At 43.5% G+C, this 19903-nt stretch overlaps 1 protein-coding gene across 3 annotated transcripts in view; it reads right to left on the reverse strand.

Annotated features, from left to right (window-relative positions):
* The window catches only part of cdh17 (cadherin 17, LI cadherin (liver-intestine)), a 126340-nt gene that overhangs the window by 69304 nt on the left and 37133 nt on the right, over window positions 1-19903 (reverse strand). For all 3 annotated transcript variants that reach the window (XM_041190020.1, XM_041190021.1, XM_041190022.1), the window contains 2 exons: window positions 10231-10369; window positions 2897-3055 (listed from right to left, as the gene is read on the reverse strand). In XM_041190020.1, coding sequence (XP_041045954.1) covers window positions 2897-3055; window positions 10231-10369 — 298 coding nt within the window. The remainder of the gene's footprint in view (window positions 1-2896; window positions 3056-10230; window positions 10370-19903) is intronic.

The following is a 19903-nucleotide window of genomic DNA, read 5'->3' on the forward strand; positions in this document are numbered from 1 at the left end:
GATCTTTTCCTCACAGTGACAATGTGCAAGTGGCACAATAATGCATTGTGCTTTTGCAAACAAACATAAAATGTTTGGTGGAAACTTTTTCATAAAGGCAACACTTTTAAAAGCTGATGGCAAAAATTTGTCTCAATATCTAAATAGTGTAACATTCTGTGCCCTTACAAATGTATATTTAATGATGACCTTAAACATGCAGTTAGCAAATATACAATTGATTTTTTCATTCTTTCACGGGATGCGGGCGTCACTGCCTAGGTCAGCATTTGTTGCTAACCCCTAATTGCCCTTGAGAAGCTAGTAGTGAGTCGCTTTCTTAAACTGCTGCAGGTACACCCACAGTGCTGTTAGGGAGGGAGTGCCAGGATTTTGATCCTGCAACAGTCAAGGAACAACAATATAGTTCCAAGTCAGGACAGTGTGTGGCTTGGAGAGGAACTTGATTAAACATGAACTAATGGAAAGCAGTTTGATTCAATTGCTAGGTGCCCATAAGGAATAAATTATTCAAAAAAATTCTTCCACAATTTGTGTTAATTATTTTCCTTTTTCACTTGGGTTAGCGTAAATTGTGAACAAAAAAAATCAACAATTTTGAAAATGTATTGCAAATTTTAACTAGAAAGTCAATTATTTAATGTTAGAAATGAATGTAACATGTTGCCTCCACATTTCCTGCCACTCTAGCCAAAACCTGAGGCTTAAGTTAACAATTTCATCTTATTGTGATGCTGATGATTTCCAACTGCTATGGACAAATTCAATGTGTGCAACTGCATGGATGAGTGTCCATGAGAGAGAGAGAGAGAGAGAGAGAGACTGAAATAGCATACTATGACAATCAAGCAGAACATAACTGAGTTGCAGGTAGTGATAAAAAAAACATTCTGCTGCTCTGAAACAAAAATATCCAGAATGTACCAGAACACATCACATCACATGATAAGCATCAATAGGATCTCCTGGGTAGAGATGGGATACACAGGAGCTGGGGTTGGGGGCAGGAAGTTAGGGATGAGGATGGAAAGGAGTGAAAAGAAAAAGAGTGAAAATGATAGGGAAGGGGAAGGAGAGGAGACTATAGAAAGAAGGGAAAAGGGGCTGAGAAGATAGAAGAGTGAAAGAACTGGAGGAATCCCAGAAAGGGTAAGCACTGTGGGGAGGGTCAGAGTAACAAGGAAGGTAAGATGTGGGGAAGGCAGAGGAGTAAGGAAGGAGGAAAAGTGGGGGAAAGGAGGGAAGATGAGAGAGAAAAGGGAGTTGGAGATAAGGAGCGGAGGTGGTGAGGAGATGAGAGAAGGAGAGAAAAGGGGAGAGGAGGGTGGAAAGAGGGAGAGCTAAGAGTGAAGAGAATAGAATAGAGTACAGTGGGTTGAGTGCAGAGTGGTAAGAAGGGATGGAGGTGAAAAGTGGGAGGAAAGAAGAAAATAGCTTAAGAGTAAATGGTGGAAAAACATTTAAAAATAAATGCAATATACTAAGTTAGCAATTCTGTCTTATGGGAGGAAAGTTTAATGGAGGAAGGAAGGAAGAACAAACAAATAAATAAAATAATTGCATCTTAAGCAAATATTATAAATCTATGAGGTTGTTAATGCTTGTAGACAACTAAGACAGAAATGGTTTTGGGTAGGAGAGGTCCAATTGGAAGCTCCCCTCCAAGTCATTCACCATCCTGACTTTGAAATATATCACCATTCCTTCACTGTCAGTGGGTCAAAATCCTGGAACCCCCTTCCTAACAGTACTGTCGCAGTACCTACACCACATGGACTGCAGCAGTTCAAGAAGGTAGCTCACCACTACCTTCTCAAGGGCAACTAGGGATGGGCAATAAATGCTGGCCCAGCCAGTGAAGCCCACATCCCGTGAATGAACAATAAACATAATATTTTTACTGCATTTCAGTATTTGGAAGGTGTACTATTTGCTTAACCTGTGTCAGTTGCATTTGCAGTTTCACAAATAGATGTCATATTTAAGTTATGGGAAGGGCACATTGTCTCAGCCACCCATTATTCATCTGCCTGACATTTGGTTACATTCAAAAAAATTGCGTTTATGTAGCACTTTCCTCAACCTCAGGAAGTCCTAAAGTATTTTACAGCTAATTAAGTACTTTTTTGAAATGCAGTCACTGTAGTCGTGTGGTAAATGCAGTAGCCCATGTGTAGATAGCAGGTTCCCACAAACAGAAATGTAATAATGACAAGCTCATCTGTTTTAAGGAAGTTAAATCAAGGATGAATATTGACCAGAATAACAGGAAACAACTCCCCTGTGCTTCTTTGAAATAATGCCTTGGGATCTTTTATGTCCAACTGAGAGTGCAGGCCTTGCTTTAACGTTGCATCTGAAAGATAGCAGTTCCAACAGTGCAGCACTCCCCTAGATTTTAGTACTTAAGTCTCTGGAGTGAGGCTTGAACCCACAACCTTCAAGCTCAGATGCAACTGAGCCATGGCTGGCCCTATTGTTTTCACTATCAGGCAAGGTATATAACAGGCGTTTGATGGGATACCGACCATTTTGCACCACTGCCCAAGACAAATTTCTACCCTTAAAATTTCCACTACCTGTGAGCTACAGGAGATTAACCAAAGTTACTTATAGTTACAGTGTTTCAGGCAATAATTAACACAGTATTGATTAATTGAACTTTGCATACACAAAGTCATACATGTGTGTTTTAACATGACTTTATTTAACTGATATGATACTTTAATAACTTCATATTTTAAATGTGATAAAACAATAGCAAATACATTCTGATATCACAGTATCTTTTGAAACAGCCTTCATTTAAATGTAAAGATGGCATTCTCAAAAATGATGATATAGATTCAAATTGCCATGTTAGTAAAAGAAATGCTTCATCTTATAGTCAACATACCGTCTTCAGTTGTGGAGATTGCCCCAGTTTCATTATCAATCTGGAAATACACTGCACCATGACTGATTGGTACCTGCTGTGAGATGCTGTACTCAATTTTAGCATTAGGAGTTTCAGGGTCATCCAAATCAGTAGCATTTACATACATGAAAGGTCTTCCTGTAAATAGAAAAATATTTGTTTTTACTTTATAAATGTGTAAATGTTACTTCCCCACCCTCTTTGAAAGTTTCACTTTGTACAGCTTCACAGATGCCAGTGACATCACCAATACCTCTTCCAAGTGGCCATTCATCATGCGAAAATCTGCATGGAGTATGGTGGGTGCCAGGCTTGCAATTTGCTGATGTGCATGGCCAATGACTGTGCATCTCCATGGCAGCATTCATTTATATAGTCAGTCCGTAGTTTAATCCCACTGTTGTGCTCACTTCCCTCTTCATCAAGCAACTATTTAGTTCACCAACAACAACTTATGGCACATTATTGTAGTAAAACGTCCCAACATCCTCAACAAGTGTAATATCAATTAAAAAAAACATCTTTGACATTTTTTGACACCAAGCCATAGAAGGGGAAATCAAAAAAGATGGCCAAAAGCTTGATAGAAAGGGTAGTTTTTAAAGAGTATCTTAAAAGCAGAGAAAGAGATAGATGGTGGAGAGGTAATTCCAGACTTCAGGATCTAGACACCTGAAAGCAATGGTGGTGTGATTAAAATTGGGGATGCGTAAGATACAGAATTAGAGGGGTGCAGGAACCTCAATGTTTTGGGGCTAAGGAGGCTACCTAGGTAGGGAAGAGAGGACAATGGACAAAACTGAAAACAAGGAAGAGGTTCTTAAAATTGAGGTGCTGTCAGACTGAGAGACATTGAAGGCCAATGAGCAAAGGGGTGATGGGTGAATGAGGTTTGGAGCAAGTTAAGATATGTGCAGAAAAGTTTTTTATGAACACAAGTTTATGTAGGGTGGAAGATGGGAGGCCAGCCAGGAATGGATTGGAATATTCAGATCCAGAGATAACAAAGGTATGAAGAAGATTTCAGCAGCAGATGAGCTGAGGGAAAGTTGAAGTCATAGGATGTTACACAGGTGGAAGTAGGCAATCTTGGTTATGATAAGGATAAGTAGTACAGCAAGTTGGGGTCAAATTCAACACTGAGACTGCAAATGATCTTACTCAGCTCAAAATAGGTTATGGATTTGGGAAGCAACAAGAAGAGGAAAGACAGGTTGGAAAATTGTGTGGTAGTTTGCAGTTGCAGAGACTTCAAGAAGGGGCGATGACAGTAAATTTGAAGGGGAAAAGGGTCTGAGAAAAGGAAGCTGTTGATAATATCATCTATCATGTGGCCCAGTGAGGGAAATTGAGTGGGCACCGGTTTGGAATAGGATCGAGAAAGAAGAAGATAGATCTCATGGATAAAATATGGTCAGGGAGAGCATTTCAGGACACAAGTCTTTCTCTAGATTTGATCTCGAGTACAAGGCTAGGGCAGTGGGGAATTTTGGAGCAGCTGAATGGATTGTATCTATCTTTGTGTCAAAAAAATTGATAAGCTCCTTGCATTTACTGTCAGGGGTAAGGGTGGTAGAGGCAGGGGATTGTGAAGACCATTTGTAGTAGAGAAGAGAAGGTTATCATTATCATTTCCATCCTTTAGTGGCCCTATTCTTTGCTTTCCTGGGTGATCTTTGGATAAAAAGGCTCTTTAATGTCAGAGAGCATAGCCCAATAATGCTTTAAGTGGTCTAGCCAGCTCTGGCGATGAATGGTTAAACCAATTGTTCAAGAAAGACATTCTAGTCTGTGTCCCTTGGATTTAAAGGAGTGGAGATGATGGGTATGCCGGGGAATGATTAGGGTGAGAAAGAGCAATAGTTCCAGTGTATACAATGGCATTGAAAAGTGATGGAGAGCATGTGATTTATCAAATCCATAGCTGCTGAGGTGTCACGATGAATTGAAGGCCAAATACTAAATGGTTGGAAATTTCAGAGTAGTGGTAAGTGGGCTTGGGAATGGGGAGAAGTGATCAGAGATGGGCTTATCAATGATATCTACAAAAGGAGTATCGAAACTGTTGTGTAACTGGGTAGAAGAGTTTATATGAAGGGTGGGATTTAGGGAGGAAAGTAGGGCAATAAATTCAGGGGCGAGGGAACAGTCGGAGTTGAGATTAAGATTGAAATCATCAAGAGTGAGAAGTTGAGTATCCCCTCACTGGAGAGGTTGAGGAAGAAAAGCAGAGAAATATCTCATTCAGAAATTTCGAATTATATTTTGATGTATGGCACAGAACAAAGATTTAAAATGAAAGGCACAAGACGGAACATGATGAGATGCTCAAAGAAGGAGAAATTGCCAGAGGAGTAGGCAGACAGTCCAAGGTGTGATATAGAGATAAGGGCCACACTAATTCTGCCACAATGTTTTGAACGAGGCAAGTAGTAGAAGGTATAGCCAGCCAGCTTTATTAAGGACATCTCTCAGTCATGTTTCCTCAAAGCCATAATATCAATGGGATCCTCCACAATAAGCTCATGAATAGCAAGGGATTTATTCACAAGGGAATATTAATTCTGGAGGGAGGTGAGGCCGGGAATACTGATAGCCAACCTTCTAGCAGAGTCCACCGGGACAGAACTGGGAGCAATGAGAGGGATAGAAAGGAGGTTGGCAAGAATTGCCCACAGGTCAATTGGGGCTTGAAGAGAATGGGATAGGGCAATTGGGATTGTTGCTCGTTAAGAGGCAGTGACAAGTGTTTCAATAGGCTTTTCTGACATTGCCAAGATAGGCACAGAGGGGAGCTGCAAGGTTATAAATGAGGGAGTCAAACCTAGCAGCATGAGAGTAGGAAAGACAATGAGGACTGAAGAATTGAGGTTTGAGAGTGTACATTACCCGAGGGCAAAGAAATGAAAGGAGGCATGACAGCAGGAGAGTTAAAAAGAAAAGGGGAAATGCAAAAATTTAAATTTTTAAATTCTCAAAAAAAAATGGGCCCCACTTTTGGCAGAGAGGACCAGATTCCAGGATTCCTGTCCCCAAGTTTTGCTGGCACAGGAGAAGGGTGTAGGCAGCAAGTCCATACCCTGCATTCTCAACCTGGCTGGCTCCATTGCAGGGGTAAACATCTCCTGGTCCCCTGCAATTTTCATGGAGTCAGGCCAGCTTCTCAAGGACCCATGGTTCACGGCCTCTTAGGAGAGTTGTGAACCATAGTCTGGATGTGAAACTTTTGAAGGAATTGAGGTTTGAGAGTGCATAGTACTGAGGGCAAATAAATGAAAGGAGGCATAGCAGCAGGAGAGTAAAAGAGAAAAGGGGAAATGCGAGATTTTAAATTACCACCTCATATAGTCCCGCACACCTTCCACGCCAATCCACATCACCCACCCATCCCCCAATGACCCCTCATGCCCTGCATGCCAACCCATGCCCCCCACGGCTTCTCATTACCTTCCATTTCAAATCATAAAACTTCCATGACCTTTCACCCAGTATACACTCAGTGGATAACCAGTGAGCCCTATAGTAACAATGGCATGTATGGAAATGCTTTAAAAAAGCTTTTAAAAAACCTGCTGCAATTCTGTAAAAGTGTCAATCAACCAAAGCTTTAAAGTATTAATATCAGAAACTACAAGCACTTGTCACCACCTTCGTGTAAATAAGCATTGAGCAAGTAACAAAAAAAATCACAGAAAAAAGGTGGAAAGTTATCAATCAAGCAATGTTTTTCCTTCTGTGCACCTGTTTCAACAATGTAATGGAGCCTGGGCTCTCTGCAAGCCTCATTAAGCATTAGCTTTGTCTCATTAGCAAGCTTAGATACATTGTACTCAGTCCCTTCATCTAAGTTGTTAGCTGAAGCACCAGAAGTGATGCTTGCGGCATTCCAATAGCAACAGCCAGCCAATCTAAAAATGACCCGATTAATTCTGTTCTTTGTTTCTTGTTGTATAACCAATCATCTATCAATGCTAATATCTTACCTCAACCCCATTAGCCATTATTTTATGTAAAAAGTAAAATAACAGAATATTTTTCTGGCACATAAATAAGGAAAGGAATGTTGGAATAAGAATAGGCCCACTAAAGAATGGAAATGATAAAATCCGTAAGGATAGCAAAATAGAGAAGGTAAACATATAGTCGCCATATTGTAAAAAGGCTACAAAGGCACTGGGGAAGATGAAAAAAATGATTTACAAGAATGGTCGTGGAAGGTTGCAAGATATAACATCGATGTTGATGCTCTCAGTGAAACCTGACTCCCTGTGAAAGCCCAGCTTAAAGAGAAAAGGGGTGGGGGCACTTTATTTTGGAAGAGGAACATGCAAACATTCCCAAACGAAGCATTGGCACCTCCTGGACTACGCCATTGTCTGGGTCTGGGATAGGAAGGATGTGCACATCACCCGCATCAGTCAGTGTACAAACAACTGCTGGACAGATCTCAGATTTGTAAATTCCACCATGAGTATACACCTGGCACCTAAACAATGAAGATCCTCAAAGAGATCGAGGAGAGGATTTAACATCCATATTTACCAGGATATAGAAATGAGAACAATTCCAGCTATAACTTTCTTCCTGTCTTGCTCTCACAGGCTCCAATGATGCCAGTGTGGAAGGGTTTTGGTGCAAGATCAAATCTGTGATCCTGCACGACATGCACAGCTTCTTCCAGGTCACCAAGTCCATCTACAGACCAAAAACAAATGGTCCTTCTTCGCTCTGAACTGAAGACGGCAATACTTTTCCCAAGCATAAAACAGATATCCAAGACCGTTGGAAGGAGTGCTACCGAAACATTCTGAATCGGGAGTCTGCAGTATCGGACAAAACAATCAAAACAATCCCTCAGCAGATCCATGATATGTTGCGTATGCTGCCAACACTTGCTGAGTTACGAAGGCTATCCAACAGATGAAGAATAACAAGGCATGTGGTCTGGACGACATTCCTGCAGAGACTTATAAAGCTGGTGGTCATGAACTCTCACTCCAAATCTTGGACCTTTTTATAAAAATCTGGGAAAAAGAGGGATGACCTTTCAGCTTCCATTTTCAAGAAGGATGATAAATCAATTTATGGGAACTATAAATGCATACCCTTTCTGTCCACTGTGGAGAAGATTCTCAAACAAATCCTCCTAAACAACCTCCTATCTATCAGAGAAGTCATACTTCCACAGACCTAATGTGGTTTCCAGTCATTCAAGGGAACCACAGATACAATAGTTGTTGCTCAACAAATCCAATAAAAGTATCTAAAACAACAGCAAAGAGCTCTACTGACCTTTATTGATCTATCAAAGGCAGGATGACAAACTTTTAATGGATCGTCCATTATTTTGACTGTTCGTCCTGTGTCCATTAAGGGACATCTTTTGTCCCTTCTAGGACAGCCCGTGGAAGACTGAACCCTGCTCTTATGTTCACCAGCAACACAACCCTCTACCGTCCCTGCCCTCCTTGCTCTTTTGGTCACCCTTGGAAGCCCTTTGGAAAGTCCCCCAGAAACTTGGATATCCTGCAAAAGTTGTTACTATCCTGCAACTCTTGCTCAACAGTATGACAGCAACGGTTCTTTACAATGGATTGGAGGCCAAGCCCTTTCGTATTCAGATGGCCGTTAAGGAAGCCTGTGTGATTGCACCAATTCACTTCTCTACCAACCTCAGCCTGGTCATGGAACTGAGCTGATAATGTGGACAACTTCCACAAGGAGTTATGATTGAGTTTCAATTCAACAGGCTGACAGCCAAGACTACAGGGCCATCCAGCATTTCCATGACTTACAATATGCTGACAACTGCACAGTTGTGCCCCATACTGCAAGCAGCATTCAGACCACCTCCGAACTCTTTTACTGTACATACAAAAGGATTGATCTCTCACTCAACATCAGCAAGACCAAATACCTCCACTAGTGGGATTTGAACCCAGCTCCCCAGAGGATTGCCCTGGGTCTTTGGAATACTGGACACTGGGACTGGTTCTGAAAGGGACCTCTATAAGCAAGATGAATCGCACCCAAGCAGAGTCAGGACCAATGCCCTTGCAGAATGAGTTGCTAGTATTATTGGGTAGAGTCTTGAAAGGGGTTGGAAACTGAGAGCTAACATGAGGGAGGGAAAACAAGGTTCACAAAGAATTTGGAGAGACAGACAACACTAGAGTGAAAAATAGTAAAGTGTTATGTGGCGTCAGAACAAGAGGGAATGAAATAAGGTCTAACTTAATTTTACAATGCATGCATTTCAATGCATAGAGTGTGGTCAATAAAGCTGGTGAGCTGTAGGCACTGTTGAAGATGTGACAATAACGAGATCTGGCTCAAAAAAGAACAGAACGAGGTATTAAATATTCCTGGATTCAAGATGTTCAGGAAAGATATAGAAGGAGTGAAAGGAGTAGGGGCAGCAGGATTAATCAAGGGTAATTTAGAGTATTGGAGAGACAGAATATCTTCAAGGTGTCGAGGTCAGAATTGATTTGGTTAGAACTGCTCCAGTAAAACTACAACATTGGCATCCGCTCAGCAATGTAGAAAATTGCCCAGGTATGTCCTGTCCACAAAAAGCAGGACAAAATCCAACCCAACCAATTTCTGCCCCATCACTCTACTCTCAATCACCAGCAAAGTGATGGAAGGCATTGTCACCATCAGTTCTATCAAGAGGCATTTACTCTGCAACAAGTTGCTCTCTGATGTTCAGTTTGGGTTCTGCCAGGACCACTCAGCTGCTGATCCCATTACAGCCTTGGTCCAAACATGGACAAAAGAGCTGAACTCAAGAGGTATGGCATCAAGGAGACCCAGCATAACTAGAGTCAATGGGAATAAGGGGAAAAAATCTCCAATGATTGGAGTCATATCTAGAACAAAGGAAGATTGTTGTGATTGTTGGAAGTCAATCATCTTAGCCCCAGGAAATCACTGCAGAAGCTCCTCAGGGTAGTGATCTAGGCCCAATCATCTTCAGCTGCTTCATCAATAGTGGGGAAGATCATTGATGATTGCACAATGTTCAGCACCATTCAGATACTGCAGCAGTCTGTGCCCATATGCAGCAAGGTTTGAACAACATTCAGGCTTGGGCTGATAAGTAGCTCTAGTTCGAGTGGAGTTATGATATACAGTATGATTGTCTCTCTCCAGGGCTCCACACAAACTCCGATTTTTCCAACGGATGTCAATGACCTTACTTCATCATTCATAATTGCACCTGGGATTCTCCATCCCACCTCTCCTAATAACAGAGCAACTTTTTTAGAATTTATGATTGTATCTTAAGTTAACAAAATGTTACATACCAGGCCTGGAATTCTGGCGTACAACTCCTTCATATTGATTTTCAGTGAATGAAGGTTGATTGTCATTTATATCAAGAACTTTTACTGTCACAAATTCAGGTCCTTCAATCGTCTCATCATTTTCATTTAGGCCCTCTATCTAAAAACAAAGAAATCAAAGACAACAGTGATTTACAAAGCTAAATCCTTCTATTTACAATTGATAAAAGCATAAAAGAACGCCATTCAAATCTGGTACTCCTGCTCAAAATGCCTTGGAAAGCTGTCCACTTAGTTCCATTCCCCTGCCTTTTATTTGTAATATCTAGGACCACATTTTTTAACAGTTTTATCAGCCTTGCCTTCTATTTTTAAAATTCTATGTATCAGAACATGTGGTTAAGGTTGTTCAAGGCTAATCACCTCAGCTCCAAGACAACTCTGCAGGAGTTCCTCAGGGTAGTGTCCTCGGCACAATTATCTTCAGCTGCTTCATCAATGACCTTCCCTCCATTATAAGGCCAGGAGCGAGGATGTTCGCTGATGATTGCACAATGTTCAGCACCATTCGCAACTCAGACTACAAGAGCAGGTCAGAGGCTGGTAATTCTACAGCAGGTAACTCACCTCCCATCTCCCCAATCTCTGTGGTCTATCTACAGGGCACAGGTCAGGAGCGTGACGGAATACTTTCCACTTGCCTGGATGAGTGCGGCTCCAACAATACTCAAGAAGCTCAACACCATCCAGGATTAAGCAGCCACTTGATTGGCACCCCACCCACCACCTCAAACACCCACTTTCTCCATAGTGGCAGCAGTGTGTACTATCTACAAGATGCCATGCAGCAACTTGCCAAGCCTCCTTCAACAGTACCTTCGAAACCAGCGATCTCAACCGCCTAGAAGAACAAAGGTAGCAGATGCAACGAATATCAGCATCTGCAAGTTCCCCTCCAAGCCACAGCCATCCTGACTTGGAACTATATCATTATTCCTTCACTGTCACTGGATCAACATCCTGGAACTCCTTTCATTACAGCACTGTGGGTGTACCTGCACCACAAGGACTGCAGCAGTTCAAGAAGGCTGTTCACCACAACATTCTCAAGGGCAATTAGGGCTGGGCAACAAATGATGGCCCAGCTGGCGACGGTCACATGCCACAAAAGAATAAAAAAAGAGAAAGAGTGAGAGGGGGTGGGAGATGTTTAAAAAAAATGACAGACACAGAATCATTTTTGGTTGAATTAATAGAGAGTAACATAGGTAACCTATTACTGAGGGTATGTTCTAGACTCCAGTGTGATTCTAAACCATGAATGGGAACTATAGGATGACAAGGCTAGCAACTAATCAGGGATCTACTATAGTTATACAAGGTTTCAACTTGACTTGGACAATAACAGCCTTGATGTTTACCCAAGGGCAGGAATTCAGCAAAGCAAGCATCCAAGAGCAGAATGCAGGTTAAGTCAATTAAAACCTACTTCTCACACCAAGCTTTTTGTCACCTGAGCTAATATCTGTTTATGTGGTTCAATGCCAAATTTTGTTTGATGTGGCTACTGTGAAACATCTTGGGACATTTTAGTACTGTAAAGATGCTACATAAATGCAAGTTTGTGTTGTTGCCTATTTAGTTTGTCACTTCTGACTTCTGATCAAAATGCCAGGAAGTCAGTGGAAAGCAGTGGCTGCCCATTAAAATTGATAAAGCTAGAGGGTGATCCAGGAAATAGTCTGCAGCGCAAGTGGCTGTGAAGGTTCTGAGAGTGAAATCACAGTCGTGATGAGGGAAGGGAGGGGAAGCCAAGGCCAGGAGAGGCCCAAGGTTTCCTTGGGTGAGGGCCTAGAAGTGCATCAGTGATAGACTGTTATAAGAACTGAATGAAAGGCAAGTTTTCCAAGCTCAATAACCACAGTGTTCTGAAGATGAAGGCTTTTAATTAAACTCATGATTATGACAGACTTTTCATTTAAAACCAAAACAATCAATTTGAATTTCTTGTGCATGTCGCTGGGCACAATGCAGAACTAGATTGCAAACCAATTGTGCAGCTTAAAAGATGTGACATTCTGGAAGTAGATGAACTACACATGTAAATACAACATGCCCAAATCTCTTCAATCTTTCATGGCTCTCTGCCTGAATGCATCTCCATGCATAAACTGCATGGCTCTGCCCAAAGTTACAGAGCTTCATGTATAAGGTGCTTATAAGCTCTCTTAAAATTATGACCAGAATGTCAGAGAACAGCTTGCGCACATATACATGGTGCCTTTAACATATAAAACAAAATCTGACACCAAGCAATAAAGTAGAGAAAATGACCTAAACCTTGGTCAAAGAGCTGATCGATGAAGGCCACAGGAGCCAGTTACCTGTGTTAAGGCAGGGGAGCAGGGGTTGTGATCAGATGGTCAGTTTGGTTGGGGGGGAGGGTGGCGGTGTTGGGGGGGTGCAGAGAAGGAGGAGGGGGAAAGGGACGAGAAGGGTCTATCAAGTGGATTGTCAATTCCATGGAGGAAGGTTGGGGCCTCGGGGTTGATTGTTAAGAGGACTCATGGGGTGGGTTGGTATGAGAATCGCAGGCATGAAAGGAGAAATTGAGGCTCGGGGCGGGGGTGTTGGGAAGCTACATAAGGAGTCAGATGCTTCAGGAGGAGGTGACAGCAGACTGGAGAGGGAAATTGGAAGCCCTGAGGCGGGGAGGTCACATGCCTGAAATGTTGACCTTAGTGTCCTTGGGGGTGGAGGGGGGGGTTGCGGTGGGGGTGGTGCAGAAACAGAAACCTCAGGAAAGGTCAGATACAAGAACACAATAACACAAGAATTAGAAGCAGGAGTAGGCCATCCGACCCCTCAATCCTGCTCTGCCATTTGATAAAATCATGGCTCATCTGATTGTGGCCTCCATTCTACTTTCCTGTCCATCCCTCATAACACTTGACTCCTGGCGATCAAAAATCTATCTAATTCAGCCTTGAATGTATTTAATGACCCAGCCTGCACTGCTTTCTGGGGAGGAAATTGCATAGGCTAATGACGCACTGACAGAAAGAAATTCTCCTTATCTTAGTCTTAAATGGAAGACCCCTAATTTTTAAACTGTGTCCCCTAGTTCTAGATTCCCCCACAAGGGGAAACATCCCCTCAACGTCCATCCTGTCAAGTCCTCTCAAGATCTTATGTGTTTAAATAAGATCACCTCTTATTCTTCTAAACTCCAATGGGTACAGCCCAACCTGTCCAATCTTTCCTCATGAGATAACCCCTTCATCCCAGGAATCAGATGAGTGCACCTTCTGTGAACTGCTTCTATTGCAATCATAACCTTCCTTAAATAAGGAAACCAAAACTGTCTAATATATTCTAGATGCGGTATAACCAAAGCCATGTAGAGCTGCAGCAATACTTCCATATTTTTGTGCTCAGTTTCCCTTACAATAAATGCCAACGTTCTATTTGCTTTCCTAATTACTTGCTGTAACTGCATAATAACTCTTTGTGATTCATGTACCCAGATCCCTTTGTACAATAGAGTTCTACAGTCTTTCTCTATTCAAATAATGTATTTTTTTTTTACTCTACCAAAGTGGACAACCTTACATTTTCCTACATTATACTCCATCTGTAAGTTTTTTGCCCACTTACTTAAACTATCTATATCCCTTTGCAGACTCTCTACCTCCGCTTGAAAATTTACTTTGCTAACTATCTTGGTGTCATCAGCAAATTTAGCTACCATATACTTGGTCCTTTCATCCAAGTCATTCATAAATAATCATAAATAGTTGACATTTCAGCACTTATCCCTGTTTCACTCAACTAGTCACAGCTTTCCAACCCAAAAATGACCTGTATATCTCTACTCTCTACCTCCTGTTAACTAACCAATTCCCTATCCATGTTAACATGTTACCCCCCGACACCATGAGCTCTTATTTTGTGTAGTAACCTTTGATGTCACACCTTATTGAAAGCCTTTTGGAAATCCAAGTACACCACATCAACAGGTTCCCCTTTATCCAGTTTGCTTGTTACTTCCTCAAAGATCTCTAATAAATTAGACAAATTAAACAAGATTTCCCTTACACAAAACCATGCTGACTCTGCCTGATTGCATTATGGTCCTCTAAATGTCCTGCTATTGCCTCCTTAATAATGGATTCTAGCATTTTCCCTATGACAGACATTAGGGTAACTGGCCTATAGTTTCCTGACTTCTGTCTCCCTTCTTTCTTGAGAAGATGTATAACATTAACGATTTTCCAATCCGCTGGGACCTTTCCAGAATCTAGGGACTTTTGGAAGATCACAATCAATGCACCTAATGTCTCTGCAGCCAATTCTTTTAAGACCCTAGGATGAAAGCCGTTAGGTCCAAGGGATTTGTCAAACTTCAGTTCTAACAGTTTTCCCAGTACATTCTCCATCATGATTGTCAAATTTTTACGTTCCTCCCTCCCTTTTACTTCTTGATTTGCAAATATTCTTGGGATTATTTTGTGTGTTCTACAGTGAAGACAGACACAAAATATCTGTCCAATATTTCTATCTTTTCCTTATTTCACATTATTAATTCTTCTGTCTCAACCTCTAAGGGACCAATGTGCACTTTACTTTGTTCCTTTTTAAATACTTGTAGGATTGTAAAACCCCTTACCATTTGTTTTTATATTTCTAGCTAGCATTCCCTCATAGTCTAATTTCTCCCTTTATTATTTTTTAGTCGTTCTTTGCTGGTTTCTAAAATTTATTCAATCTTCTGACCTACCACTAATCTTCCCATTAATGTATGCTTTTTCTTTCATTTGATACTATCCTTGAATTCCTTTGTTCGCCACAGATGGTGCATCATCCTCATAGGGCTTTTCTTTCTCAATGGAATACATATTTGCTGAGAGTTATGAAATATCTGCTTAAATATATTACCTCATACAATTCCTCACGCCCACTATCTAGTGGCCCTCTCTACTGCCCTAGTTATACAACCTGCCAGAACACTGGTCCCAGTACAGATCAAGTGAAAACCGCTACATGGTACAGCTCCCATTTTCCCCGGTAATGGTGCCAGTGCCCCATGAATCAAAACCCATTTCTTCCTCACCAATCTTTGATCCATGCATTCAACTCTCTAATCTTATTCACCCTGCTCCAATTCACTTGTGGCTTAGGTAGTAATCCAGAGGTTATTACCTTTTTGGCTGCTTTTTCTTTTAAATTTAGCCTCTAGCTGCTCATATTTCCAAAGCAAAACTTCTTTCCTAGTTCTATCTGTGTCATTGGTCCTCATGTGGACCACACATGCCCTGAGCAGATGTCTCAGCCCTCTCCAGCCCTGAGCAGATGTCCTGAACCTGGGCAGACAACATAGTCTTCTGGACTTATGCCCTCAGCTGCAAAGAACTGTGTCTATCCACCTGACTATACTGTAGCCTACTACCACTACAGTCCGAGTTACTCTCCCAACTTGAACGCTTCCTGCACCAAGGTGCCATGCTCAGTTCATCCATCAACCATACAAGTTGCAAGATCATCGAACCTGTTGGACAATTGCAAGGGCTAAGGCTCCTCCAATTCTACCTTCTTGATCCCCATACCTGCCTTACTCGCAATCACACTCTCCTGTCCCTGACCATGGACCAAATCAGAAGATCCTAGCCTAAGGGATGTGACTGCCTTCTACAGCAAAGTGTCCCCATCCCTCATGCATCACAGTGTCTGAAGTTTGGCCTCTAGCCATTAATGCTGAACCAGATGTCCTCAAGCTGCAGCCACTTGCTGCAGACTTGGTTGCCATGGATCACACTGGGGTCCATGGGCTCCCACATGCTACAGCTGCAACACATCACCTGCCCTGCCATCCTTATTGTATTTTAATTAATGAATTATTTTTATGAATTAAATGTTAATTAATGTCTTCAGTCCTGCTTGTGCTTTTATTCTTATTATTTCAATTAATATTATACTTACCCCATTTAAAATTCCCTAACTTAGATAAGAGAAAAAGAGAAAATGTTCTCTGACCAATCAATCACTTACCTTCTTTCCTGTTACATCACACTTTGATTTTCTTCAGACCTACATACTCACCCACCCCTGGACTCAAACACTCAACCACCCCTTCCGCCACAGCTCTTCCAACTCTTGCCACTGTCTCTAGGTTACCTTTTTGGCTGCTTTTTCTTTTAAATTTAGCCTCTAGCTGCTCATATTTCCAAAGCAAAACTTCTTTCCTAGTTCTATCTGTGTCATTGGTCCTGGGAAGCAACTTATATCTTCTATAGCTACTGGAGGCTGAAGGAGCTGAAAGAAGGGATACTTCTTTGCCCCTCTGTACTGAATTCCCACGAGAACCAAATTCCCAACTTCACACTCAGTTTGTGTCCCACTCAGTTATAGTCTCATCTCTGTGTGTCTCCTTACTCCATGCGGTTTGAAAACCTCTCTGCTTTTATAGTCACTGATGACTCACTAGCTAGCTCAGTTTATGCTACAATAATAAACACCTCTTCAAAGCAGCCAATTTCAGGTGATTGGCAGATACCTGCCACTACCAGGCAGCTCCTGTTTAACTGGGCTATTTACTGATTTTGAAGTTTGAAAGTTCTCTGTCAGAGCACCACTCTTTGGGTGGAATATTCCATTCTGGGACGAAGTCCCATGGCAGGGGTGAGAAGTCATAGGGACGTATGCCTCTAGCCGCCAAATCACATGATGGTAAATTTATTGATTATGCAGCTGTGAGATTCTCATCGAATCTCATGGTATGTCGGGCAGGAAGCAGTCCACCCTGCCGTCACGTCCTGGGGGCATATTTAGAAGGCACCCGGACAGCCAATGATTCAGCGCACCAGGACCTTCGGAGAACCTGAAAATGTTGTTGAGGAGGAGAAGGCAGCAAGCCCCTGCTCCCCAGCTCAGTGATGTCTCGCTGGAGATTCTCCTCTGGACATCAAGGAAAGGCGGGAGGTCCTCTTTCCAAGGGATGGTAGCAAGAGGTCATTTCAACTCACCATTCCAGCCTGGGAGGAGGCCGCTAGGACAGTCAGCGCCTGTGGGGGTCCAGAGATGGACCTCCCCTGCTGTGCAGGAAGCGGGTCAATGAGGGAAAAGGATCAATGACCTTATGCTAGGATAAGCGAACCTTCAATTGATTGGGCTTACATTTACATTAGCCTATTTTCCTTGTGTTTCTTTCAGCAGCTAGAGAGAATGAAGAGAATATAGCACTGTATGCCCTGTCACTTCTCCTCTGCACTTCTATTTTCTCCCTCTGACTTTGGGGCGTGGATACATGCTGCCCTTGCCCATTTAGCTGGTGGAGCTCAAGGGTTTGGAAGGCAATATCAAAGAAGCCTTGTTGAGTTTTGAGACACACTGCTGCCACTATGTGTCGATGCTGGAGCAACTAAATGTTGAATGTGGTGGATGGGATACCAATCAAACAGGCTGCTTTGTCCTGGATGGTGCCAAACATGTTCAGTCCTTTTGGAGACTACTCCATCACATTCCTGGCTTGTGCCTTGTACATGGTGGTGAGGTTTGGGGAGCCAGGCGGACAGTTAGTAGCCACAGCATTAGGAGCCTATGACCTGCTCTTTCATCAAATTTGCTCACAATCCATCCATCTGTCTTTATGCAGGAGAAGACAGTCTAGAACAGGAGGGAGAGAGAGAAAACAGGGATTTGATGCTCGTGCTGTGACCCCTCACTCAATTTGAGCAGCAGACAGTAGAACTCACAGGGGACAAGACAGTGCCTATGCCAGTGATGAGGCTGGCCTCCCCCAAGCTTCCAGTGAGGAAGCAAGCTAATCTCCGCAAATTAGAGCCAGAGCATGAGGCAGTGTGCAATGTAGGAGGCAGCCTAGGCAGTCATTCATTCTCTCTTCTCTCCATCCTAGGTGCCAGCAGGAAAAGGGTGAGACCAGCCCCCACACCTGAAATCAGCCCCAGCCCACATGACACCTCAACAGAGGATGAGGACGATTTCTCACCTGTAGAGCCATCACATAATTCACCTTCACCCTTTGCTGGGCCGGAGGCTCACCCACGGTGGCTCATATATCTGATTTAGGCTCGGGCTCACCCTCTGGTGGTCACCACACAGACACATGTCCACAGCAGGCGGAGACAGTGACAGCCATGGTCCCCGGCACTCAGAAGACTACTGGAGAAGAGGCCCCTGCTAAGTCTGAGTCAGATGATGAACCTCTGGAAGCGATAATGGAGAACATGCTGGAGTATCAGCAAGACACAGGGCAACATCAGGTAGAGGTGTCAGAGGCCCTCAACAGAGTGGCACGTGAGGCGAAGGAGTGCTCTCTGAAGTTGAGGCTATGACACTTGAGCACATTGAAAGCTCCATGGGAGAATGGTGACACCATGGAGAGCCTTGTCCACCAGAACTCCCAGTTTCTGCCAGAGATGCGCTCAGACTTGTACTCCATCACTGTGGCCATGGGTGATCTTCTGTGTGACTATGCAAGAGAATGTCGGGGCACTTCAACCTCCTCCAGGTGCCTCTTTCCCTCAAGGAGTCAGGGAGGGGCCGTCAGGCACCTAAAGGGAGGAGAAGAATCAAGTGAATATCCCTGGGGCTTCCACCCAGGAGTCTCCAAGGGTGTCCAAGTGTTTTGAGTCCTCTCTGGCTGTGACCCCATCAGTTCCAGCCTCTGGGACCACAGAAGGTGCACCTGCATCTGAGCAGGAGACCCAAAGAAGGCCAGGGCCCTCCAGGCTTCAGCCCTCCAGAGGATGCCTGCCAAAGTCATCAGAGACAAGAGGGCATAGTAGTCAGCAGGCTGCCTATACCTCTGCTACAGATGTCAGGAATGCGCGGAAGCAAAGTGGTGGGGTTAGTAAAGTTAAGAAGTTCTGAATGAACACTGGTGGCACAGGTGTACAACCACTGTATATAGTTTTGACACTTGTAAACATAGGTCCACTTGCGCTGTTTGAAAGTTTTCAGGGTTTTTTGTAGCTGCTAGTTGCTTTAAGGTACCTGGTGCACTCTATCTCTTCCAGGTGAAGGAAATTTTGGGGACAAAGGATGGGTCTCCCTGCCCTTTATACATGCATGAGCATGGATCCATGGCTTTTTCGCAAGGCTGATGAGAGCCTTGTTTGAGAAGGCACCCTATCATGCTAGTACTCTCACCTACATAACCCTGGGGAGTCTACAGACAGGCTATTGCGTCCAACTTCCCCTGTAACTGTGACCAAACCATGACGCTCACACTTTGCCCCCCAGGACATCGATGTCGGCTCCACCAACCCGACCCTTAACCCACGATACCCCCCCGTTCAACCCCTCCCTTGCAGAGTTGATCTTCCCTTTCAACCCCTCTCCCCCTGTCAGAGCTGCCCTTTCCATTCAAACCTGCCCCCCACCACTTGCAGACTTGCCCTACCGTGGAGCCCCTCCCCTTACAGAGAGTTGCCCTTCCCCTTCAATCTCCCCCCACCTTGCAGAGTTGCCCTTTCCCGGGCCCACACCCCTGCAGAGTTGCCATTCCCCAGGATGCAAACACCCGCACCAACACCACCCCCACCCCACCCCCCCACACACACCCCCCCCCGGCCCCTTGGACCTCACGTCCCCTCCCCCCTTCCTTAGTGTGTTCGAACCTCCCCCCTCCCTTTGGTGCATGCCATCTACTGCGCGATGTACTGCCAGTGCCCAG

Source organism: Carcharodon carcharias, chromosome 6 (genome assembly GCF_017639515.1).
Source record: "Carcharodon carcharias isolate sCarCar2 chromosome 6, sCarCar2.pri, whole genome shotgun sequence".
NCBI classification, from domain to species: domain Eukaryota; kingdom Metazoa; phylum Chordata; class Chondrichthyes; order Lamniformes; family Lamnidae; genus Carcharodon; species Carcharodon carcharias.